The sequence below is a fragment of the Talpa occidentalis genome, unplaced genomic scaffold (assembly GCF_014898055.3).
Source record: "Talpa occidentalis isolate TD23 unplaced genomic scaffold, MPIMG_talOcc4v2.1 talOcc4.15, whole genome shotgun sequence".
In the NCBI taxonomy this organism is placed as follows: Eukaryota; Metazoa; Chordata; class Mammalia; order Eulipotyphla; family Talpidae; genus Talpa; species Talpa occidentalis.
In genome coordinates, this window is record NW_023601543.1 from 15,029,357 (window position 1) to 15,055,355 (window position 25,999).

The 25,999-nt window shown below is 50.5% G+C and overlaps 1 protein-coding gene across 1 annotated transcript; it reads right to left on the bottom strand.

Annotated features, from left to right (window-relative positions):
- On the bottom strand, positions 1-25,999 carry XPNPEP2 (X-prolyl aminopeptidase 2). Its single transcript, XM_037511967.2, has 21 exons — positions 24,465-25,999; positions 22,249-22,322; positions 20,724-20,834; positions 19,563-19,626; positions 18,484-18,588; positions 18,168-18,254; positions 17,144-17,290; positions 14,019-14,120; positions 13,273-13,354; positions 12,788-12,983; positions 11,825-11,914; positions 11,280-11,389; positions 10,515-10,592; positions 9,370-9,441; positions 7,272-7,332; positions 5,903-5,972; positions 5,315-5,419; positions 4,843-4,902; positions 4,245-4,321; positions 1,193-1,282; positions 1-583 (listed from the first exon to the last, which is right to left on the bottom strand). Exons 1-21 carry the CDS (start codon positions 24,511-24,513, stop codon positions 389-391), a joined length of 2,025 nt encoding a protein of 674 aa, XP_037367864.1. The 5' UTR covers positions 24,514-25,999; the 3' UTR covers positions 1-388.

A 25,999-nucleotide genomic window follows, 5' to 3' on the forward strand; every position in this document is an offset into this window, starting at 1 on the left:
TGAACAGCTGTGGCTATATTCAGCGGGTGGTGACAGGGCAGGACTTCCCAGGTCCGCGGAGCCCCTGGGGGTACGGGCACACCCTACTGGGCTTTTTGAGATGCGGAGCAGTGGCAGCAGGTTCTGCCGGTTCTCAGGTAGGCCTTCTGAGCTCAAGAGAGGAAAGACACGAACTGGTATTCCTATCCCAGATTTAGGGCTGGGAGTGAAAGGAGGGTGTACAAGTCATGGTACGTGGGGTGTGACTGTCTGGGGCCTTGAAGCCTGGTGTTCCTAGTGCTTGATTCTGGGGATAGACGCTGAGGGCTCTGGTTTCCAGGGACTCTTGGACCTGGGTGGTGCAGGGTAAGGGGAGCCGAACGAGGATCAGCAGGGGCATCCTGAGCCTCTAGATGCTCCAACCAAGAACGGCAAGAGAGGAGATAGCCACCAGCGAGGCCAAGGAGGCGATGCACGGGGCTCTTCCGGACAGGGGCTCCGTTTGCTTCTGCAGCCACTCGAACTCCTTCTGTAGCTGGCGCCGCTGCAGCTCAGGGCCCAACTTCTTCCGGATGGTCTGGTAGTAGTCATTCAGGTACTGGAGCTGCGAAATATAGGAGGGGTGAGGGCTTCCCTAGGCCAAGCTGCCAAGAGGTGAGGTCTTGATGCCAACCTGTCCCCTGCTGTGGTGCTTTGCTTCCTTTCCACCTTGGCCCAGGCAATTTCAGGGCTTTTCAGAGGCATTTCCTCCTGCCTCCCAAGGCAGTCTCATGTCATACTGACTTTCATGGTGAGTGAGGGACAGGAAAGGTTTTCAGGTCCATGGATGAAATGAGAGTAAATAGGGCAGATATAGTCTCCCCATTTCACAGAAGAGGGAACTGAGGCCCAGAAAGGAGAAAGGATTGCTTGTAGTTTTAGGACTGGAGATAGCAGAGCCCAGCACCGAGTTTTAGACTTCCCAGGCTCACTACCTGGGGTTGGACAGACTCATTTGACTGGAGAGTTCTAGAAGCTCTGGGGTCTCTAGTCGACTGGGGAAAGATGTCCCAATGTGTGCCTATAGGTGCCACTAGTGTGGACCTTCCGGGGGAGGAGGGGAGGTGGAGGGCTTGGGGGTCAGGGAAGCAGCGGTGAGAGAGGCCTAAGGGGAGGGCGAAGGCAGTCAGTGGCTCACAGGTTGAAGTGGGGGACAGTGCTGAGGGGTACTCACCTGCTCGGGGGACAGCAGGCTGACCTCGATGAGGTTCCGGTCATAGGGCACCAAGGACACCATTTCAAAGGTCAGGTAGTTACCTGGGTACTGGGAGGACACGGGGAAGGTGGGAAAGAAGACAAATGAGGGATGAGGAAGAACTAAACTGAAGAGGTGGGGACTCTCCACCCAGAAGCCATGGGCACAGGGGACTGACCCTTGTCAAGCCAGAGATACAGGGTAGGCCTGACCCTCCCATGGTGCCTTTGGCCAATACCCTGTCTAGCAATGATCACCTCACCTTTGGTGCTACCCTTGGGTTCCTGAAGTTTAGACTTAGGTCTTTGTTTCTCAAAGTTGTGCATCCACAGCACCTAGGGAGCTTGTTAAATATGCAGTCTGGGACCTATCTCTTAGGCCACCCACGTGAGAAACTAGGGCAGAGCTGGGAACCTACATTTAAATAATTTAAAGATAAGTATTAGGTATTCATCCATTCTCTATCTCTCCATATGTCTAACTGTGTATCTATTGGTTGATCTATCTATAGGGAAAAGTATAAAGAAGAAAAGCTAGCCCACGATTCTTATCTCCCGGGCAACTCTGACATGCAGAGTAAGTCCTTACTGAATCTCATTGATAGGTTCTCAGAAACTGTGACTTTAAGAGAAACAAGGTATAATAAAAGCAGGTTCTCTGATAACATCATTTCAGACAAGGTCTGCAGGGATTTTCTTTTTACTAATGTTCTATCGAAACAATATTGAACAAAGGGACATTATATGAGGACCTTGCTGTATGTGCCTAGAAAATTCAAACCACAAATGATATTCAATAAAAATGGAAATTCTCCTTCCTGCCTGGTTTCCTTCCTAAAAACATTTCAGGGATTATAGCATATATCTGTTTATATTTTCAAAATCTATGCAAAATGGATCCTACCATACACATTTTTCTACATACTTCCGAGTCTCCTTTAAATATGGAGAGTAAACCAAGGTGAGCTCTCCATATTTAAATGGGGGAACTGACCTCATTCTCTTTAAGGGCTGCATAAGGGTTCACAGGAGGTGGGTGGAGATTTCTTTAACCAATGATGGATATTTAGGCTGCTTCCAATTTTTTTTTTTTTTTTTACTCTTTTCACCAATGCTGCAATGAACATTATTTTATTAGCATCTCGGTGACCTTTGGGGACTATATCCAGAAGGTGTATGTCTGTACAGGGATTGCCAAGACAGACATTTTTACTAGGAAATTTGATATTGTCAAGCTGCCCTCCTGATAGGTGGTACTAATTTGTACTTTCGCCAACAGTGTATGAGAGTGCCTGTTTCTCCACATACTCACCAGCACCAGTATCATTAAAGTCTCTACTTTTCTCCAAATCAGATAGGATGGGTGAAACATGCTATTATATTGCTGTTTTGGTTTATATTTTTTTAAAGAATAAATTCCAGCTTCTTTTCAAGCTTAGAGAGCATTTATATGGATCTTAGTGAATTGCTTCTTTATGACCTTTGCCCTTTTTTCCCTATTTTCACTGTTTTTCTTATTGATTTGTGAAAGTTCAGCGTAAAAGAAGGAAACTCTTCCTTTCTCTGTCATAGGTCCTATATTTATCATGTATCTTTTTACTTTCTTTATGGTGTTGTTTCCGGATAGACATTTTTTATTTAGTCAGAGTCATCAATCTTTTCCTTCTTGGCTCTTGGATCTTGCATAGAAAGGCTCTTCTCCACATGGAATTATATGTGAATTTATGTAGGTGTGTAGGTTTTCTTCCAGATATTTTGTGGTTTCATTTTCAAGCCTCAATTTGCTTGGAATTTTATTTATTTATTTATTTATTTATTTATTTATTTATTTATTTATTTATTTAAAATTTCCAAATTGCTATAGGCCACTGACTTTTTTTTTAAAGATTTATTTATTTATGCATACAAGAGCTGGGGTACAGGCCAGAAATGTGGGGGGGGGGTGAGAGGACTCACCAGAGACAGAGTGGGGAGCAGAGCAGGCAGATTGACGAAATACACTGCTGAGGGGAGCAGCAGGCGAGACAGGAGAGGTCTGCCGCGCCATGTGGGTTACCCCTTGCCGGCCGGCATTGAACCGGCGCTGCAGAGGTTTTGGACCCCTTCATAGTGCGTTGCTGGGCCACCAGGGAGGCCCAATTTGCTTGGAATTTTATTCTGGTGTAGCAGTGAATTTCTTTGGTTAACCCCCCACCCCCACCAAATGATTAGCCATTTGTACCCGTTGCCCTTTTAACGAGCAATCTCTCTCTTCTTTAATGTTTGGAATCACCAGCTTTATTGCAAACTAAATTCTCATTTTATTTGTGGGAATTTGAGGGTCTGTTTCTGGACTGACTGTTCTGTTGGATTGTTCCACCTGTCTCACCCACCTCTGGTGTCGCTGTTTTGGATGTGGGTAGCTTCATAGTATGTGCTAATATCTAAAGGAGTTAAGTTCCCTTATTGCTATTCCTTTCACAATTTTCTTAGCTACCTATTTTTACAGATAAATTTTATTATCATTTTGTGAAGTTGCAACAGTTTCCAGTTAGCACTGAAATTGAGGTTGTCTTGAATTTATAGATCAATTTAGGGAGCGATGACACCTTCATAATATTAAGGCTTCTTTCCAGAAAGCACCAATTACTTAAATCTTTTTTACATCCCTCAGTAGATTTTTTTTTCAATGTAAGTCTTTTTAAGTTTATATCTAGGTATTTTATCTTGTTGGCTGCTGTTATATGGAAATCTTTCTAAGAAGCTCCTGTAAGTGTGTTCAGAACCAAGGATATTTAGGGCAGGGATACTGATACACTTGGTCTGGATGACACCTGGGCATGGGCATTAAAAGAAAAATGAAAAGCTCTCCAGGTGATTCTAATACGCTAATGTGCAAACAAGTTTGAGAATCTCTGATTTGTGGAATTTTTGTCGCACCAAGGAAGATGCCAAATTGTCTCACGCCCACACATTAAATGTCCTCTCTTTTGACACTCCTCACGCGCCATGCAGCCCAAAGTTATCTCTAGCCCATGTTGGCGGCACTTTACCTTGGTCTTTGCTTCGACCACAAGTACCACGTCTTCAAGACGGATCCCAAATTCTCCATCCTGATAGTAACCAGGTTCTGGAAGGCACAGAGATGCTGGCGGTATTAAGCAGGGGGAGGACCCAAGCCCAGCCTTCTTGTACCCATGGAGGAGTGCCCAGAGGACTGCTTGCCTGGCTGCCCCTAGCTGTTGGCTTGGGCAGACTCATCATTGTTAGAAGTTCATTGGCCATGAAGGGGCAACCTGTCAGGTCTCAGATTCCCCCATCCTCCCTTGTAGCCCACTGAGGAAGAGTTAGGAGCCTACTTAGGTCCTGGAGGTACTCCCTTCTGCCTGTGTGCACAGTGCTATTATCCCAGTGTTTGATTGGAGCTGCTAGAGTTTTGAGGGACAGCTCCCAAAGGCAAAATAATGGTATGGGCTATAGGGGCTGGGTGTGAGGGGGGCACAATCTATTTGGTGCTGGAGTCGGGAGGGGAGGGAAGGTAGTGGGGGAACCTAGGCTTGCAAACGCCTAGGGTGCTTCCTGAAGGCTGATGCTCCCTTGGCAGCATTTCTGGGCGAGTCTTAGAGCGGGGAGGGGGCGGGGGAGCCATACCAATAGAAGTGAACATGCCCTTGGCCATAGCAATGTTGTCCGACTGGAATCCCACTGGCCCTGGAAAGGGAGATACAAACCCAGCGTCAGCTCTCCTGTACCCATCAGCCTGGAAACTAGCAGGGATGGGGGAAAGCAGGTAACTAGACCTCACTGGGCATCGCCAGCACTTGTCTAATGCATCATTGCATACTTGGGCCTGGAACAGACCAGAGAAGCTCTGGCTTTTATTTCTCTGGGGTCTATGTTGGTTGGTGGCTAGGCCTTGACCTGCCACTGATCTGCCTGGGGCCCTCCCCGATGCCAAGCTGGCAACCGGAGTGGTCAGCTGCCAGCATTTCTCACTTACCCCTTGGATCCTCACCCCCCAGCAGCTGAGGGTCCTTGGGTGGGCCACTCTGGGGCTTGGTCAATTTCATACCTACCTCTTTCATAAGTGGGGGACCCTGGGGATTTTTGAGGTGATACCTACACTCATGCACACACAGGAAGTTGCCAATGCCATGGCCTGTCCCGTGACCATAATTGAGCCCAACGTCCCACAGAGCTCTGCGAGCAAAGGCCTCCACCATTCGCCCTGGAAGAGAGATGGCCCCCAGTCAGTCAGTTGGCAGAACCCCAGACTGTCTTGCTCCCTCCAGCTCTCTTGATCCAGAGTCAACTACCAAGATGGTGCCTGAGGAGAGGGGCAGGTAGCTATACATTATCTCCAGTGTATCTCACATTGTACACATGACCTGGCCTGATGATTCTACTATATTACCTCCCCATCTGTCAAAACACCTTCTTGGAATCCTCCAGTGACTGCTGCAGCCCACTCTGATGCCCCCCACCCAGTGTTAGATTAGGAAGCAGGAGGCCTGGGCTCGAGGCCTGGTTCTCTCACCAACACTCTGTGTGACCTCGGGCCAGCTGCTTTCTCTCCAGCCTGCATTTTCTCATCTACACCATGGATAGCATGATGATATAATCCCTGCCCTTCTAGCCTCCCAGAGTGATGGTTTGGGTCCAGAAGATCAGCTCTTAAGGCTATGGGTCCAGCCTGGTCTCTGAAACCCACCTGATGTAGCAGCAGGAAAGATGAGTCTGGCCAGATCAATGTTTCCCATCAACACGCGGGTATACGCCTCCTGATGGGGACAGGGAGGGACGTGACCACAAGAAGAGGAGCCCAAGAGCTTCCAGCTTCTTGGCCTGTGTGCACACATGTGTTTGTGGGCCCAGGCCTGTGGGGGACAGGTTCACGCACCTCCTATGTGGTCACCCAGGTTCTGGAAGATGGCCAGAGACTGAGGGAACCTTCCTAAAGCTGGGGCTTGTTCCAGGTGGTTCTGTTTGGTTGTCCACAGGGATGTTTGCAACTAGGGAGTTGGGAGGCAAACTCCCTGGGCTGGACCCCAGACTTAGTCACTCACATTCTGAGACCTCAAGCAAGTGACGTTAATTGCTCTGTGCCTCAGTTTCCTCCTCCGTAATGGGCCATCACAGTACCAGCTCATCAGTTGTTGGGAGGAGGAGGTAGGCTCATGCACAAAAGGTGCATCAAAGGGAAAATGCCAGTATAGAGGTCAGGGCCCTTATTGCTATTGGCACCATCATCCTTTAGTTTTCTTAAGGCCTCAAGTTTGGGGTGGGCCTTATAATTGGGCAGGACAGCCTTGCTCTGTCAGGGCTGTTACCCTGTAGAAAGGAGGGAGGTGGGCTGACAGCAGCCCTTCCTCCCGGTCACCTCCCATGGCAGTGATATTGATTCCCCTTACACTCACTCTCTCACTCTCTCTTTCTCTCTCTCTCTCTCTCTCTCTCTCTCTCAATGTTGGAGCCACAGTCTGCTTGCTGGATGCATACAGGGGGCCTCCTGCTCCCTCCCCCAGGCCCCCAGTGCACATCGATATGCCCCAGACTCTGTCTTAGGTGCACCAGTTCCTTTTCACTTCGCAGACATTCCACCTGTGAGACTGTATGCCATTTCTCTCCACTGGAATACCTTTTTTCCTCCTTTCTGATGAGCACAGGGCTAGGCACACAGATAGCTAAATCACATTTGTTCACTCATAGTAGTAATATTTGTTCCTGTGTGAATGATAGGTCACACATTTGGAAAGAATGGGACTTGTCTATTCTGTATGGCTGTCATGTCCAAGTGTTCACATTGTGCACTGTATAAAAGCAACACATTTGAATAAATATTTGTTCATTCATTTACTGAATTGAGCTAATGCCCTGTGAGTGACCTGAAATATCTCTGGGGAAATAGGTAGAGGCACTGGGTTTTCTGGTACTAACTTGCTGTGTGACCTCAGGCAAACTACCTAACCTCTCTGAGTCTTAGTTATAGTCTTTGTGAAATGAAAGGGCTCTTGGTGGGGTGACTATTCAGGTGTCCTGGGGGTAAGGTTGAGTAGGGGAACTCTGGGCCTAAAACTTACCTTTTGGAAAGAAGAGGGAGTACCCCAGTGGACTGTTCTGGTGATGTCTGTGGTTCCATCCCTGTGGAGAAGGAACATCAACGTGTTCAGCAATGCTGAACGTGTGGGGGTAGGGTTGTGGCCATGAGCTTCCTGTGTGCTTTCCACTGGGGATGGAGCAGCAGGCTGCGATGTGGGTGGGGTGGGAAGTGAAAGGAAGAAGACTGTTGCCATCATCAAATTTCCATATTCCGAAACTATGTGTGAAGGAGCTCTGCAAAGCTATGAAGTTCAAAGTCACAAGGTTGTCAGAGGTGCCCCATTCCCTACAGTCATATTCCACCCTATACCACTCATTTTGGCTCTTTTGTATATCTGGATTTACTCAGGTCAGGCTGACTCTAAAACCCAGGCTTCCTGGGAGGTGAAAGGGGACTGTCTCATGTTTTTAGATGGGGAAACTGAGGTCCAGAGAGTTCATTACACTCTCACAGTCAGAGCCATTCACTATTGATAGAACACATTGTAGCTCCCTGCGACAGGTGGCAGAGCAGGCCTGAAGATCCCCATTTCACAGATGAGGCCATTGAGGCCTTCAGGCTGTCTCCCTCTCTTCGCCTCAGTGAAGCCAGGCCCTGAGAAGCACAGTTCTCTTTGTGTGGACTCTGCTTAGTGTCCCAGGAAACAGAAGCCAGAAGCCAAAAATTCTGCCTCCGAATAGGGAGCTACAGCTGGCGAGAGGGACAGGGGCGTGGTCCAGGGCCCTGGGGCCTCCTCTTTGGGAGCAGGTCTAAAGGGATGCTCTTGATTTCATGGTTATGTGCTCATGTCAGAGAGATCACTGAGCTGGTGGGATCCTAGGGCAGCGGGGAGCACCCTCCCACTCAGTCCCACGCATGGCTGTGCACGCACTCAGAAGAGCATGCACACGGAGCTACTCACAGACCTGCACCCATGCTGATGGGTGTGGCTGACTTCTTCAGAACTTGAGAAGAGGAAGTGAGGTGACCCTCTCCCTGGTCTCACTCAGCTCTGAGCATGCCCCAATCCTGCAACGCCCCACAAATTTACTTCCCCTTCGCAATTGGCCATTGCAACTGCACACAACTGCACTGGTGACTAACCAGCCAAGGCTGCTGGGCCTGCCTGCTGGCACTCAGAGGCGCTCGAAGAACAAATGAAGGGCCTTTGCATGAGCACACTGAGAGCATCGAGAAGGGGAATCCGTTCGAAACTTCTCCTTGCTTCTCCATCCGTTGGGTGCACCCCCTTCCTTTCCCCACCCTGAGCTTCCCACAGTCCACTCGCTTCTTAGATGAGAAAGGAACACCTGCCAGCCCATCTCAGCCCAGCTCCATGCACATTTGGAAGCAATGGGGTTAGCTTTTTCTGCATGGCCGTCATGTCTGGGTATTCAGGCTGTGCATTGTACAAGGGTAACGCATCTAAAGGGGTGCTGTTAACTACAAGGTCATATATTAATTTCAAAGAGGGTGCTCAGGTGGGCACACAGATGGAGGAGTCCTGGGGCAGGGGCAGCACCCTCCCACACAGCCCCACATGTGATTGTGCACACACTCAGAAGAGCATACACATGTAGCTACTCACAGACGCCCGCCGGTGCTGATGGGTGTGCCCCTTCCCCACCGTGTCCCAGGTGTCTCCTGAGGTTGCTTCCCTCACCTGCCAGCTGATCTTGGAGGCTGGATCCTGCTACTCCCAACCTAACATGGTGGTCTCACCACGCAGTGAGGGGAGGGGTGAGGGGAGACACCAGCTCAGTGCTGGTGGTGCACAGGCCATGAGGGTGTGCACAAGTGAGTGAGAAAACAGGTGAAGGATTTGTGCAACCAGGCATGGCTGTTCAACGTGTAATTCTATGTGGGCTCAACATGCATTTTATTTGAGCAATGGAAGCCTTTTCCTAATTCTCACGGAGGTGCTGCATGGGTAGCCCCACTGTTTTTGGCCTGTTTGCCTTTGTAGTATCCCCCAAGTGTAAAAACAGGCAAGATGCCCAGGGCCCATTCAATCCAGGCCTCCTTTCATAGATGAAGAATGTGCTGTCCAGAAAGGGAAGCTGAGGCAGCCAGGCCAGGCCAGGCTGGGGTGTACATACCAGTATTGTCCCCCAGAATCCAGCAGGTACATCTCATCTGTGGACAGCTTGCGGTTCTGCTCCTTGGTTGGGCTGGGAAGGGAGAGACATTGAGAAAGGAGCAAACTGACCCTGGGCTGGGTGGGGACCCCCCTTACTCTGGGGGACAGGCGTCCAGGCTAACTCCTTTGGGGAAGTCATTATCTCCCAAAGGGCTGTGGGTGAGTACTGAGCTTCTGCTACTAATGTCCTCAGTGCACATCAGTTTTACTTATACTTTGCTGAGCAATGTCGTCGTCTCCAGGGAAGGGAGAAAGGGAGGTGCCCAGAATGTGTGAGGGTCGAAAGCCTTAGAGACTATCCAGTTCAGCGTCTCCTTTTCCGTGAAGAGAAATGTCTTGCATGAGGCCATGTGGTAAAACTGGGGGGAGAACTGGGCCTAGACCCAGATGCCCAGCCCAATGCTCTTAGTCTAACTTCCTGCTGCCTCTTAGAGCAGAGGACCCAAGAAGCCAGGGCACAGGAAGGGCGGGTACCCCATGATGTAGCTGGGGAGAAAAAGTTGATAGGCCTGAGGAGTTTTTACCCTTTCATCTCATTCTCTCGTGGGGAAAAGGGGCTGGGCCAACGCAGCTGGAGGCTCAGGAGATGCCAGGAGAGGGAATTCTGGGATAGGTCAAGCTGTCCCTGGAAAGTGTCTGACCTCCCTCTGCTGTGCCCATGCCAGGCTGAGGTATCTGGTTGACTTGGCCTTCCCACATTTTGTCAGTCAGGCCCGCAGGTGTTTGTTTTCTACTGGGCTAAACATCTGGCCAGCACGCACTTTGGTTGGTTCAGGCTGAGTGAACAAGCCTTTCTCCCCGTGTGCTCATGAGCTTTAAGAATTAGCCAACATAAATAACTCACAGGAAGCCGAGGAAAAGTATCCCACTGCAGCCCTGCCTCCCTTCCAGCTCCCTCAGCCCTGAGCATTCACCAAGTCTAAGCCCCCCAGCTCTAGTCCCTACCTCCAGCCCCATAGCGTTAGAGGCCTCAAAGTGTAAATGTGGACTCAGATCCCGGAGCAGTCCTTTTCCTCCATCCCAGTGCACATGCACCAGGATTACCCCCTCCGAAGCCCGCCCCTCCCCCCACAGGGCTCTAGAAAAGTCTTTCTCTTTAAGTACCTGTAGTGGGCCAGGGCAGCATTCAGACCACTGGCAGAGATGGTTTCAAAACTGGGTCCATCGGTGAAATTTTCTTCTCTAGAAAGCACAGAGCAGGAATGATCAGTGACTGGACTCAGGGGCTAGGCCAGGTACAGGGTATCCAACCAGGGCAAAGGAAGGTCATGGTTCCCTCTACCTCAGCCAGATGTCTTGGTTCATTTTTCCAAGCCCCAAGCTGTCACTTACAGAACATACAAGGCCAGGGAAGGAGGACTGTAGACACCAATTATTCTCCCTCCACTTCATTTTACAGATGGGGAAAATATTCCCACAGTGAGTCTAAAGCAAGAGTGAAGAAATCTAGCTCCCTGTATCTGAAAATGTCCCCCAGCCCCAAAGCAGACCCTGCACCTCAAGCCTACAGTCTGCGCCTGGCCTAAGCCAAGCATTGCTCAACTTGACATTCCCCAGTGGGGCGGGGGGCTGCTGACCTGGCCTGCTGAGCCAGCTCCCCGTGGCCGGGAAAAGGTGAGGGGCGCGTGTCCAAATCAGACACCAGGGGGCGCTATTGTGTTGTAGCCCTTCCAGTTGCCCTGCTTTCAGCCTTGTTGGGAATGTCACACCCCCTGCCCAGTTCCCTGACCCCCCAAGAACCTGTTACAGAGAGGCCCCAAATACAAGGAGGGTTTTCCGTTCCTGAGTCAGGAGATCAATTCCCCCTCCCACCCCTGTCAGCCCCCGCCAATAGATAGTCAGCCGAAGAGAACAGCCCTGGTTCTTCACCCTCGGAACTTGTCCACCAGTTCTGCCCCTGAGAACTCGTTCACGGTGCCTTTGGGCACGTTCTGCTCCAGCCAGAACAGGTAGCGGATCACGGCCACGGCATCCCGCACCTGGAGCAGGTTCAAGCAAAGAGCAGGCTGAGGAGTGGTCCCTACCATGGCCGGGAGGGGCTGAGCCTTAAAAACACTACGGTTTCACTGGCTATTTGATATTAAGGGATTCTCATTAATGCTCATAGTGCGGTCTCCATTTTACAGATGAGGAAACTGAGGCCCAGAGAGGTGAGGCTCCTTGTTCAAGGTCACCCAGCTAGAAGGTGTGTGAAGGAGCTGGGGTTTGGACTGAAAAAACCTAGTTCCAGAGCAGGTGTTCTTAACCACAGCACCATGCCGGGACTAAGGAGGTGAGACACAGGTGGGTGCCCGGGAGTTTGGTGTCCAGGTCACTGTCTCATTGGGGGTCTTCTTCAGGGTCCTCCTGCCAGGTCACCTTTCTAAAGCCATAGACAGACCTCCCAAAGCCTATGTCTGTCTCTGTGGACTTACGTGGGTGGCCCTGAGCAGGGCCTGCTCCTTGCTGTTTTTCACCGCCTTGTTCATCATCACTGGGGAGTAGGTGTCTGCAACGACCTTCTCCTGTTGCAAGAAGAGAAGAAGAGGTTTGAGCGTCTCCTCCAGGCCACTGTGGTGTTGGAAAATGGTTGGAAGGAGGGCCTTCCCTCATGGTGGAGATACCCACATGGCGCAGCAGACTTCTCCTGCCTTGCCAACTGCTCCCCTCAGCAGTGTATTTCAGTCAGTCTGCCTGTTCCATTCTCCACTCTGTCTCTGGTGAATCCCCTCACCCCCACACCTCTGGCCTGTACCCTAGTTCTTGTATGCATAAATAAATCAATCTTTTAAAAAAAAAAGAAAAAATTTGGAAGGAAAGTCTGGCTGAGGGTGATCTGCTCTTTTTCCTGTGGCCTTTCCTTTGAGGGCTTTCTGGCTACACGGGTCTTTCCTAGTCTAGATCCCTGCCCCTGGATCCCACCAGTGCTCTGGGACAGATGAGAGCCTGGGTGGTTGTGATAGTGTCTGTTTTCTGCACGTGTTGTATCATCACAGCTACCATTTATTGAGTGCCCGCCCTGTGTCAGGCACTGGATTTTACAGGCCCTACCTATTCTAAAGCTCCTCAGAGCAACTCCTCTGAGGTGGCCAACCCCAAGTTGACTAAGTCACTCATCTCTGGGCAGAGCCAGGACTCAGTCTTGGGTCTGACTGACCTCAAAGCCTCTGCTCTACCAGGCTGTACTCTCTCTAACCTCTGGGACAATCTCTGAGCTCTCTGTGCACAGACATCCTGCTTCCTCTTCTTCTGTCTTTCCCAGAGAAGCTTAGAAGGGGACTCAGAGCCCCACTGCTGACTGACCAACTGCCTGAATGGCTGAGGGGCTGTGGACCCACTTTAGGTTGAAACTTCTTGGGGGGTGGTAGCTGGCCTGGGCTGTGGCCTGGCAAACCCACCTTGGGGATTACTTCATAGAGACCATACGTCGTATAGCTGGTCCCGATCCAGACCCGCACGTCTCTTGTGGTGTAGGCCTGCACGGTGTCACGGACCTGGCTGTACTCTTCGATTTGCACACACATGGCTTCCTTGCAGGCGGAGTTCAGGTACTGCAGGGTCTCGGAGTTCAAACGACTCTTATTTACAAATAGCCTGTGGGGAGGGGAGATAGGTGGGTCCTAATAGGTGGGTCTAAGGCCAAGGAGGACAAGAGACTCTGTTCTGGAGTTCTGTGCCAAGGAGCCAGGCACAAGATTTAGAGTATTCAGGAACAGAGGCCAAGGGGTCAGAAAAAGGTTGTGTGAGGCTTTCTAGAAGGTCATACTGGGGCAGACTCCAAGCTCATGGGCAGGCTGAACATTGGGGTGAGGGGTAAGTGGTGTGCAAGGGCTAAGTAAGGTGAGAGGGCGGAATGAGGAGAAAATCCAAGGAAGCATCATACCTGATGTCGGTGTGGGTGAGCAGTGCGTAGGAATAGAAGAAGGGGTTATAGGGAATATCCTTGCTCCGAAGGTTGAAGAGCCCTGGGAAAAAGAATAATGGGGACTCTTTGAGGCTGAGCTGCCTGAGGCAAACACATGTGACCTTCCCCACCCCCCACCACTGTTTGCTGTGACCCCCAAAGATTCCCAGCAGCACTACCTCATCTACCTCTGAAGTTTTCTGTCTTTTTTTTGTGGGGGGTGGGGTGGGGTTGAGACACTAATGAGAACTAGGTCCCCCCAGATACAGACTCTAGCCGACATGCCGTTTCAGTGGGTTTCCAGAATATCTGGAGCTTAGTACTGGGGTCAAGTAGGAAGGTTGAGCCATGCTGGTTCAGAATAAGGCCTCACCTGGTGCTAATGTTGGTAGTGGGAGTGCCCTGGGGTGCGGCCAGGCTGTTGGGAGGTGTTTATGGGGCCCCTTCCTCTTTGTGAGACAGAAGCCTTTGAGCTGTGTCGCTGTATTCCTCCAGAGGTACTATGGGCTCACCCCACCTTATTCTGGGGCTTCCTGCTTTCCTTATTTAGCAGCTATGAGCTCTGGGCTCCTTGCTCTTCTGAGTTTCCACAGACCATGGCCATGAAGCTCTCACAACTGGTAGGCCTAAGGCTACTGGGGGAGGAGCCCTGGGCTGCAGGGACCAGGAGGTTTGGCGGTTGGTGGGACCCAGGCACCCACCCAGGGCTGCAAGTCCATACTCACAGGCAGTCTCATCAAGCGCAGACAGAAGGACAGCAGTTGGGGCCTTGCGATGCTTAGTCATCTGGTTGCGGACCACATCTACTTTGTCCTGCCACCTGCTCCCTAGAAGCAAGGGCCCCCAAGGAAGTGAAAACCATGCCCTTTGGCACTTGTTCCTGAGAGTACTCCCGGAGGGCAGTAGTTTTTCATTTCTTTAAAAGCAGTAGAACCTGTTCTTCAACAAGACTCCAACTAGTTTAGTCACTGAGGACACAGACTCTGGACCCCAGTTGTCTGGGCTCAAATTCTGGCTCTACTACTACTAGCTGGGTGACCTTGGCCAAATTACTTAGGCCCTCTGTGTCATATTTTGCAGGTCTGTAACATGGAGACCAAATGAAGTAATATTTTTTATGCAGGTAGAATGGTGTTTTAGTCTAAAGGAAGGCTTAACTTTCTGATTAATAAATGAGCATGCAGGGCCTCCTTGGTGGCTCAGGGGTTAAACTCTCAGCGCTATCAGGCTATTGACAGCCACTGCAGCATGGGTTCCATCCCCGGCCAGGGAGATACCCAATTGGTGCAGCAGACCTCTCCTGTCTCGCCTGCTGCTCCCCTCAGCAGTGTATTTCAGTGGATCCACCTGTTCTGTCCCCCACTCTGTCTCTGGTGAATCCTCTCACCCACCGCACATCTGGCCTATACTCCAGTTTTTGTATGCCTAAATAAAACAAAAATGTTTAGAATAATAAATAAAAATAAATGGGCACACAGAACAGAGAGGAGAGTGAGCCCTAGTTGAAGGGCAAAAGGATAGGGCTGAGCCTATTCCCTGCAGTAAGCCACTGCCTACTAATCCAGGGATTTGGACAAGTACTCTCTCTGTGTGTGTGTGTGTGTGTGTGTATAGAGAGAGTGTATATATATATAGTATAGTATATATATAAGACTATATATATATATATATATATATATATATATATATATATATACTTAATCCTATCATGGCCAGTTCCAGATAAGGATTTTGAGGCTTCAGAGAGGTAACGTGACTTATCTAGGGTTTTATAGCTGGCAAGGGGTGGAGCTGAGTGAGGTTTGAACCCAGGTCTGTTTGACAATACAGCCCATAGTCAGTCTGCATGGATCGTGGACTCTCTTGCTAACATTATCAGCCTCCAAACCTGTCCTTAACACTGTGTCACAGAGCTGTCTTTTGTAGGATGTTTATATCCTGGTTCTAGAACTTTAGTTTTCATCTTTTGTCCTTACTTTCTGCAATGCATAGGGTCTGCCCCTAGGCAGGGCTAGGGATTTGCTGGCAGAAGGTCATGAGCATTAAGGATCCTAGTGAGGTTCAGGGAGGAGCATAAATGAGAACTTAGTGCAGTTAAAAAAAAAAAAAGATCTTATGCAAACAGGTAAAACTCTTCAACAAGAACCAAATCTTTGGGTACGATACAATTTTAGGCTTCTATTTTTTAATTGTAAAATACACATAGCAAAGGATTTTATTTTAACCGTTTGAAAATATGCAACTCAGTGATTTAAGAACATTCACAAGGTTGTGCAACTGCCACCACTATCTAATTCCAGAACATTCTCATCATCCCAAAAGGAAACCCTGTAGCCATTAGGCGGTCACTTCTCATTTCCCCCTTCCCCCAGCCCTGGAAACCACTAACCTGCTTTCTCTGTCTGTGGATTTGCCTGTGCTGGATACTGAAGGCAAATGGAATCAGACAATGTGGGGCCTTCTCTGACTGGCATCTCTCACTTAGAGTTATGTTTTCAAGATTCACGGATGTGATATTTTTTTAAGACAACAAACAGATTTAAATTGTCTGCTGCATACAGATATCTTTCAGTAAGCAACTTTTCATGCGTGGTTTTTCTTTGCCCTTTTCCCCTTTAAAACCCGTGAGCGGCTGAGAGAAAGTCTCTCTTGTCTCTATAAGCTTAAAGACTCAAGAACACTGTTCTTGGACTTTCAGGCCCAGTTCTGGCTCCCGATGGCTTTTTCTTGAAGACTAGCAGCCTGCAATGGCCCAGCATTCCCTCCCTTATGGGAAGTGACAGAACCCATGGGGATTCTCGCCCTGCCTCCTGAAGGCTATCCCCTAGATCTGCCTCCCCTCCCTGGCATCACTGTACCCTCCCTTATCTGAATGGGATGAGTTTTATTTATGATTGAACAGTCTTGGAGAGCAGTTTTCTTTAAAACGTGTCAAGAGGCAGAAAGAACGATTCTGTAAGTTACATCAAAATGATAAAGAAAATTGGACACAATTTAAAATGGTTTCATCAGGCCTGCTATTTTGAAATTTCCCTCCTGCTTTTTTGACTCCTTTCCAAAGAAGAACTGTGCATAGACCCAAGTGTGGAAGGGGGCCTCTCTGATTGCCCAATATTCCTAAGAATAAGTCTATTGGCCTGTTCAGAATTTCTGGGGAGGTAAAGGGTGGTGGTGGCCAAGACACTGATTCATAATCAGTAGGCTGCTCCATCAGGACTTTAGCTACAATTTACAGGAATTATAGCATGTAAAACATATTCAGATGGTGTCAAGGAAGCCAAGATTATTGATGTTAGAATTTTGGCGGGTGGGTCAGTTAACTTTCCTCTGTGACCTGGCCAAAACTGGTATCCTAGCTTGTGTCACAGACTGACCCCGAGCTTAGTTATTAGCTTCCTTTGTCCACCCTGGCCCACCCGAGTTGAGTTTTCCCAAATTGAAATCCCTCATGACAGGGAGACCAGAAGTCAAGGTTTGAATGATTCACTAGAAACTGAGCTGCACTACCAGACAAGCGACTCATAGCTCACTTGCTCGCTCTTCAAAGGGGTGGCTTTTTTCCATCTTTCTCTGATTTTTCCATCTTTCTCTGCTCCCTCTTGTTTCCAGTCCTAACATTCTTTATTCCAGCATTTTCTAAATTTGGTCTAAGGACCTTTTGATTCCAACTCTCTGAGGCAACAGGACAGACAAATCTACATTTTAAACAAGCATCCCAGGTGGTTGGATTTGATTCCGTGCACATAAAGTTTCGAGAGCTTTGGCACCTCCTGGGACAATTTTTTCAGTCAAAGGAGCAGTAGCAGGGACAGGTAACACATTGGGAGACAGAACTGGCTTCAGAAATTACCTGTGAATTCCTCCTGCAGGGCATAAATAGGCTTGCTGGGAATCGGAGGTCTCTCTGACCCCCACACCTGGTCCACGAGGTTGGTGGTGATGGACACCAGCTGTCTGCCAGAGTCTTGGAGGGCCTTGTAATAACTCTCCCAGGAACCTGCAGAGACAGAAGGAGTCACGCGTCGCCTGCCTATTTACACTTCAGGAGAAATTGTGACGCAGGCCTCGTGAGTTCCTGTCCGCTCAGCTTCCCGTTCTACTCCCGTAGCCCCCCTTGCGCAGACAGAGCTGTCCATGCCTCCTGGCCCTCCTGGGGTGTGTCCGCTCAGCCTCCTCTTTCTGCCTTCAAAGGCTAATTGCCCTGAGCCCACCCCAATGCTGTCCACCGCCAATTGGCTAAGCTGATCTTTTTAAGTGCCCATGGCTCTGTGGGGCCCTCTTTTTGGTGCTGTCTACTTGAACAGAACTCAATGCCACAGCCCAAAGAAAAGGCACTGTTGAGGCCATTGCAAAGGCTAGCAAGGAAGCCAGGCGGCCTTTCAGTACATGTGCCTGCAGACTCCACCCTTGGCCAGCCGCTGGGGCTCCAGAGCTCAGGGAGCTGGATTCCTGGGGGCAAAGGCGCTTCTTTACTCAGAAGCTCTCTCTTCTCCTTTGACCCTTTGCAGCTGCCTTCCAATGGAGGGCTGCCGTGTGATTCTAGCGGCCCAACCGCTAGCGCTCCAAGGCAGAGGATAGTTCCAGGTTCAATAATCCTGGATTATTCACTCCCCAGATCCTTAACGATTCTTTGAGACTTCCAGGTGGGGTCTCTGCATTCGTGGCTTTAAAATAACTGGTATTCATTCTTGGGAGGACATTTTATTACACGACCCATGAATACATCTTTGTTGCAAAATATTCTGCAACCACAAATTCAAACACTCCATATTCTGAGTCCCCTCCTTCTACCAAGGTATGCTTCTTTCCATCCCAGGGGAGCTTGCGCCTCCTCAGCGGCGTGGACAGATGCAGGGACTTAGGGAAGAACTTACCAATGGAGAAGAGGAAGGGGTCGAAGCCCACACGCCCTCCAGCAGGAATCTCGTCAAGGATCCAGGTGACGATAGGAGAGGTGCCAACTGAGAAAGACAACAAGAAACATAGAGGTCCCCTCCAGTCCCAGGCCCTCCATCAGGCTGCTGTCTGTGATCGTCCTGCCACACGTGTCCTCCTTCCTATCAGCTCCACAGGTAAGGGAGGGCCTCATATTTCCTGCACTTCCCATAGGGGCCCAGCATGGCCTTGCTGTACCTTCCCCACCTAGTCCAGGTTCTAGGGCTTGGAGGCAAACCCATGTGGCCGTTTTACCTTCCTTATGGAGCTCCCAGTTGCAGTCCATCTGCCGCTCAGCCTGGATCCAGTAGCGACTGTCGGTCCAGAGAGCTGCTTTCCCCATGGTCACCACTGCAGTTCCTGGACCAGAACACGGAAGCTTGGAGATGAGGGTGCCACCGAGGGACCTGGCTTTGTCAGTGCCAGTGCTGGCTCTGAGCATGACATCAGGGGCTCTGTCTCTCCTCCACCCCAAGGAAGTGAGGCAGAGGTGTTAAAAAAGGCTTGGGGGAAGCCAGTTGGAAGGGTGGCCTGTTCAGGCCTCTCTGCGCTATGTTGCAGGCCTCTCCAAAGGGGCCACTAGCAGGAGAAGGAGTGGGGCCTGCGTTGGGCAGTCCCAGGCAAGTAATGCTTCATGTAGATGAGGTAGTTAGTGTCCAGACTCGGTGGCTGGCGGGGACACTAAGCAGGGACTTAGCTGAGGGCACTCGTGGAAGACAAATCAACGACTCTGGCAAAAAGAAGGGTCCCTGGTGGACAAGGCTAGGCTACTTGTTGCCCAGGGGAGGAATTGTTCATGGATCAACAAGGGAAGCTTGTCTTTCATTCAAGAGGCCAGGATTAGGATGAGAGGTCCCTTCAGAAACTGGGACCCCATGCAGGGCCTCTGTGTTGGTGCGTCACTTGGCCTTGTGAGGGGTTCTTGTCTGTAAGCCGACAAAGTCAACCTTGGTTTCTAGCCAAGTCATTGTGTGAAGGGAATGAGTGGGCCCCTAGTGGCCTGAAGTGGAAGTAGCAATTGTCCCAGGAGCAGAGGCCGGGGACACTAAGCTGGGGCCTGGCTGTGGCAGAACAGCATGGGGAGCCCGGAGGGGATCTGCTCAAGCGGAAATGTGGCTGGTGACCTAGAAGATGTGTGCCCTGAGGAACCTGATGGGGCACCTGCCCTGGTGACACTTTTTGGAGCTTTGAAATGTTGGCAGAGGAAGATTAGCAGGAGCCTCTGAACACTAAGTCCTGGGGTCTTGGCTGCTGAGAACCAGCCACACCAGGGCCTCTGTGACCACCTCTGGAACTGCCAACAGAAGCAATGAAGGCTGGGAAATGACTGTTACCTGCAGACCCTGTGAAGCCTGACATCCATCCACGCCTCTTCTCACTGTCGCCGATGTACTCACTCTAGGAAGTCAACAACACCATCCTGAGTCTCCTTCACTGAGTCACACATCACACAGAAACTCCCCGACTACATCCCAGTTCTTTCTGTCTGGTCAGAATCAACCAGTCCTACTCGCCCATCGAAGCTGGGCACCTCTTCCAGGAAACCCTCAGGAATTTCCCCAGCTCAGAATCTCTCTTTTCTTTGAACAACTGTATCTCTTAGAGTCTAAACCCCACACTCTATCACTGGACTGTCCTGCACAGGGGTCTTTGTCTCGTCAGACAGAACACAAATTTGGTGCAGCTGCGATCAGATCTTTAGGTTCTTCTGGCCTCTCCCCTGCAGCTGCCCCCTGCCTCCCCAGTCCAGTACATGGGTTCACCATAAATAACTTCTGCAGAGGGTTTTACACATTATTGTATTTTGATCCTCATCATCCTTGGAGACAGACTTCATTTTCCTACGTTGCAGAGGAGGAAACTGAGTCTCAGAGAGGTTCAGACATTTACCCAAGGTTCTTAGCTTTTCCCACCAGGTGGGAAAACTAATTCAAGCCATCTTTTTGACATAAAAAATGCCTTCTCTTCTAACCAGGCTGGTACTGGGAAGGTGGATGAGGTGGAGTGAGGGTTGGGAGAGGGTAGGAAGAAGGCAGGGGAGCTGCTTTGGGAAAAGCAGTTCCTGTCCAGAGCATCTTGTTTCCTGTCTGGGTCCCCTCACCAACCTACGTCCCAGAATCAGATTCCAGGACTCTGGATCATTTTATTGCTCCATCCTTCAGCATTTATGGGAAGTACTGGGCTAGAAGAGTGCTTTGAATTCTTCCTGTCCAATTTCCAATCCACTCTCTAACCTCATTCTGATCCTGAAGTTGTTTATGGTCTCACTGCTTGAGGTCAAGGAGATTTGGCAATGTCTTCTCTTCTATGTGAAAGAACAGGTTCTTTCTATTGCCTTCAACCCCCATCTCAAGCACCCCACTTCCTTCTCTATGCCTGTCAAATCTTTTCTCCACCTTCATTTTCTGAGTCACCAGAGCCTCCTGATTGTCACCTGTTCTCAAGAGGCCAACTCTGTGTGGCAGGCAGGGCAAGGGTGAGGGCGCCGTCCTCACCATATGGGCATCCGTCTCGGGGATGATGTAGGCAGAGACATTCTGGTTCTGCATCTGCTGGCGCAGGCCTGTGAGCCGGACTGTGGTATTGACCGCCGTAACTGGAAGGTACTGGCAGGTGACAGGAATACACCAAGACACACACACACAGAGACACGTGCTGCTAAGAGAAAATGGCGCCCGGGCCCCCAGCCTCCAGAGGAGCCACTAGCCTGTCCTTAGGTAGGGGCTGAAGATGGGGGGGCTGGGGGGCAGGGAGCACAAGGAGGAGGAGGCTGTGCTGAAGTTATGGGCGAGTCTAGACTAAGGTGTCTGGGCTGAGGGGAGATGGAGCTGTTGAACTTGCAGGGGGACTCTGTGACAGTAACGGGAACTGAGTCTGTGACAGGGGTGGCTGAGGACTGCAAGGGGTGTGCGCCTAGGCACTAGGAGGGACCAGGGCGTGCTGTCTCTCCTTGGAGACCTTGGGGTAGCGTTGCCAGATTTAGCAACTTAAAATACAGGATGCCCAGCCAGTCGCATTTGCATTTCAGCTAAAAAACCAACAATGTCTTCTTAGTCATCAGCGCGTCCACGCACTGTCTGGGCACACTCGCGTTGCAGCGTTACCCAGTGTCTGACATTCAGACGCAACGCCTCCTGTATGTCATCTGGCAACCCTACCTCGGGGACACTTTCAAGTTCCCGCTCACGGGCCCACATGGCAGATGAGGGAGAGCGAGTGAGTAGCCCAGCATTTCGGGCCATCGGCCACAAAGATTCTCTCCAAGCCAGCCAGTTCTTTGGAGGCTGTTTTGTCGTAAAAATAAAAAGTGTGAGGTTTTTGTTTGGTCTTGTCTTTTAGTCAATCAGAGATCCATGTCTGTTTTAATATCAAAGGAATGGGGTTTGCCCACCGACCTGCTTTGGGGTGGGGGGGGAATTGCAAGCAGACGACCCCGTCTGTCCTGAGGCTTCAGGGAGCGGCCTCGCCAGCTCTCTCCCGCGGACCGTTCGTCCTGCTCTGACTGTGGGAAGAATCACTCGGCCAGGAGACCGACTCTCCAGCAGCGCCAGCGTGCTGGGCCTGCGCCTTTTCTCACACCCCAGGCCTCCTGCCCTTCCCCCGGGCTTGTAGCCCTGTCTTCCTGCTTGCTCCTTTCTGTGTCTCTTCGCTGTTTCTCCCCGATGTTTGAGCTCTTCCCCCCCCATCCTCTGCACCTCTACTGCAGCGGCAGGCCAAGGCGAGCTGGGGGATTCCCGCCCTTCTGCCCTCCCCTCCTCCGTCCCTGCCAGGCCGGAAGTAGGTAACACTCTGTGGGAAACGGGGCGGGGGGCGGAGGGGGGCGGAGGGGGCGGGGCGGGGCTGGGGCGGATGTCAGACACCTGAGAATGTGCTACCGCGCCCCAAGGATGTTAATTAGAAGCAGGGGCCCCACCGCCCGGAAATGGAGAGAAAGGCTGGTGGAGGGAGAGGCTGGCGGCGGAGCCATGGGGGACGGCGAGGATGGTGGGCGCTGTGGGCAGGGCAGAGCCAGGGCCTCACCGGGGGGCTGATGGAACAGTTTCTCACATCCTCTGCTCCAAGTTCTGCTGGCTTTGGGTGGCCCCAGGCACAAGCTAGAAGTGGGGAGAAAAGTCCACGGTCACTCGGAGACCGTTATTTCCTAGAAAATGCAGGGCCAGGCTCCCCCATCATCTCTCCCCCCAACTCCCCCCCCCACCTCCATCCCCACAGGGCCTCCATCTTTTGAAGCATGCAATACTGTCCAACTGTACTTGAGGGTAAAAATAATCACATTTCATAGGAAATCAGACTGAATTGGATGGCACCCTGGGTCACAATCAAAGAAACCTGTTCCATCGACAAGTGATTGCCACTTTTGGATGGGCTTTAGTGCTCATTAAATCAATTTTTTCCTTCTAATCTAATTGGGTCTTTTCAGGGTCTACCGAACTGGAAAAGTTGCGTGTAAATTAAATTTTTGTAATCAAATTTTCTTTGAAATGCTCTAGAGGATCTCGCTAAATAATCACCCCCACCTTCATTTCACCCTTCTATAAATCTAATTATATATATATATATATATATATATATCTATTTTACTTAAATTCAAGACCCACTTGTACCATTTCTTACAACCAAAGCGCTGGCTATTATTCCAGGAAATCCCAGCCCAACATCGTCGCCTGCTGGGGAAAGGTGGGTTAGCATCTAAAGATCTCCTACTGTGTGCCAGACGCTGAGCTCAGCCATTTCTCTGTAGTATCTCCTTGAATACTTGCAACCACCCCTGTGAGGTGGGTACTACTGTCTACTTTCTGCAGCAGAGCAGGACGAGGCCCAGAGCAGCTTGACAGCAGGATTGAACCCAGGCCATCATCTGAAAGTCAGCCACGGAACGGTGGTGACTCAGAAGGGATGGACAGTGGGAACGACTTGGTTTCCAAAATGAGCTCTGCCCAAATTAGGAACGTCACACCTACTGTGTGTCAAGCGCTGGACAAGTTCCTAAGGGCTCCAGGCCATCCTGCCCTGAAAGTCCAGTGGTCTCTGATAGCCTTCCCTCCGACCCTTGGATTTTAGGGCCAATCTTCCCATAGCCTAATGGGGGCCTGCAAAAGGGGGGTGCTATATATTTACCTTCTGAGTAGGTTGAACTACAGATGGAAGAAGGGCAGCTGGGTCCAACACCACGAAGGCCCTGCCTGACCATCTTGGTCTCAGAAACTGAGCCCCATAATGTTGATTAGGAAAAGGAACCCCCACTTCTAGAGGAGCAGATCTGTAACAAAGCAATGATGCTGGACCTAACATAAGAATCAGGACAAGCTAAGCTATGTCTCTCTGGACAACCGAATCTGTTTTTGTCTGAGACCAGGGCTGTGGCTCCCCTGGGTGGGCTCTGAAGCTGCCTCACTCTGTGGTCCCTGGCACCAGGCCCGGTGGTGGGGAGGTACTCAGGAAAGGGGTACTAAACGAATGAATGGGGTCCTGCTGACAGAGAACAAAGGGAAGGGAGGCCTCCCTCAGGGCCACAGGTGGGATGGGTGTAGAAGGCACTGAGCTGGGCACCTAGTTGTGACCAAAGAGGACAAACAGCGCACTGGAGGGGTGACAATGACCAAACTTTAGTTAGGCTCCTGAGGCTTCTTCTCAACTAAGCCTTGAATTTGACCTTCCATGTCTAGCCTATCCTTGCCAGACCTGCATCAGCCAGCCTTTGCAAGAATCCTGCTAAGTTGATTTCAAGAGAATCCCCTATGCCTGATATCTGATTACTCTTGATATCTGATCAAATTCCTACAGCAAGAAGTCTATTAAGTTGCTTTAGCAGGAATCTTTCTAGTCTTGAGGTCACTTCTTAGTAATTGTCCACCCGCTCACCCCTCATTCTGCTCACTGGCACTACGCCCCCAGCTGAGCGCAGAGCTGGGCTTGAGCCCTTTCCCCTATGGCAATGCCTTACTGGAATTGTCTTGAAGAAAGTCTTCCTGACCCTTTTAACACTTGCCAGTCAGTTTTTCTTTAACAGGTGGGAATGGAAGGGGCCAGACCAGCCTTGGCCTGACTCTTGAGGGCCCAGAGGACCAGCCCTGGGGTTCTTCTTCCTCAAGACAGAGAAGGGAACCAAGAGAGAAAGAGACACTCTGGGCCTCTGCTTGTCTTCCAGCCCTTTCTGAGCCCAGAGGGGAAGCCAGAGCTGCTTTCGAGCTGGACCTGCCCTAGAGCAGGAGGGGGGCAGGCCGGGATGCACATACCGCAGAGGAGAATAAGCCAGGGGCAGCAGCCCCAGCGAGCCCAGGCCATGGGGTGTCCAGATGCCGGTGCTGGGTGAATGGAGGGATGGGGGGGAGTGGGCACGGCTGTCTCCCTTGGCCTCTTCCTCCACACCTTTCAGGGGCAGCAGCAGCCAGGAACAGGGGCTGGCGATGGGGAGGAGGTGTCCAGCTGGTGGGTGGAGAGTTGCTTCTGGTCTTTTGTATTTGAAGGCCCTCCGGGCATCAGGGTGAGTGCAGAGACAGTGACTGCCCCAGGCAGCTCTGCTGGCTCCCAGCCTCCAGGAATAGGGTGTGAGGCTGCCCAGGGCAGAGTCTAAGTCCCTGGCAGAGTCCAAAGACCACTGAGACTGAGGAGCAGCAGCTGGTCTCAATCAGTTTCTAGCTCCCAGCCCCCTTCTTCTGCAGCCATCCCGGGCCACTCCCAGAGTCTGTCCCCCTCCCTCCAGCAAGCTGTTTCCCATTAGCTCCCCCACTCAGGGCTCTGGCTACAACCGCGCTCCTGCTTTGAGATGAATGTTTACCCTTCCTTCTCTTCCGAGCTCGCCTGTCTCCAGAAAAAACCATCAGTCTGTTATAGGACAGGGAGAGGGGCAGCCCAAGCCCCGCAAACCTGCCTATTCTAAATGGGTTCTGCCATCCGCCGCATCAACACAAAACATATGAGACTTTAATGGGAAGGAACTATAATTAAACTAGGAACAACACAGGTAAGGCAAAAAGTCTAGTTTCTAAATGAAGCACCCAAAGTTACCCATCCCCTCGTGGGTAAAAGTCCATCCATATGGGATTGGCCCAGAACAAGGCCCCAAAGCCTGCCACAAGTCTAAAGCATCTTCCAGTGGGGACCCACAGAAATGGGTCACAAACAACCAGACAAGCCCGGAAGGAAAAGAGCAAAATCAACATCAAGATAAAAGCTGCCATTGTCACCTCCCCACGGGTCTCACCCACATCTGTGTCACCCCGTCCACGACCAAAAGACAAGCGCAGTTTCTTCACGTGTCTCTAGGCTCCATGCGCCTCCTCCAGGTCTCCTGGCTCCATCCTGCTTCCTTCCTCCGTCTCTTCCTGCAGCTTCTTCTCTTGCTGCTCAGCTCCACCCTCCCTTGGGTGGGGCAGGGAACCTCCCCCTTTCCTGGGGACCACCCTGTTGCAATCCCCCCTTTTAATTTTTATTCCACCATATCTATGGTGGCACAAATGTTAGGGTGTAGTCTTAGGAGACAGTCTTTTTTTAGGGTTCCAATGTGTGTAAGAGAAGCAACAATTAGTCAGCAGCATTGTCCATGAATGTCCAGTATGACAGTTTCATTACTTAAAAATAGTCCATTATCCAAGCCAAAAGAAAAAATTTGGAGCATTGGCTAAAACAAGATAGCAAATATATCAAAATCACAGGGAAAAAATGTTAAAATGGTTCAACTGATGTAAAAAACCACAAATTTTCTCAACCTTGATCCCAAACTTTTAACAGCAAAGCAAAAGTTTGCAAACTAAATCTACTTTTAAACCAT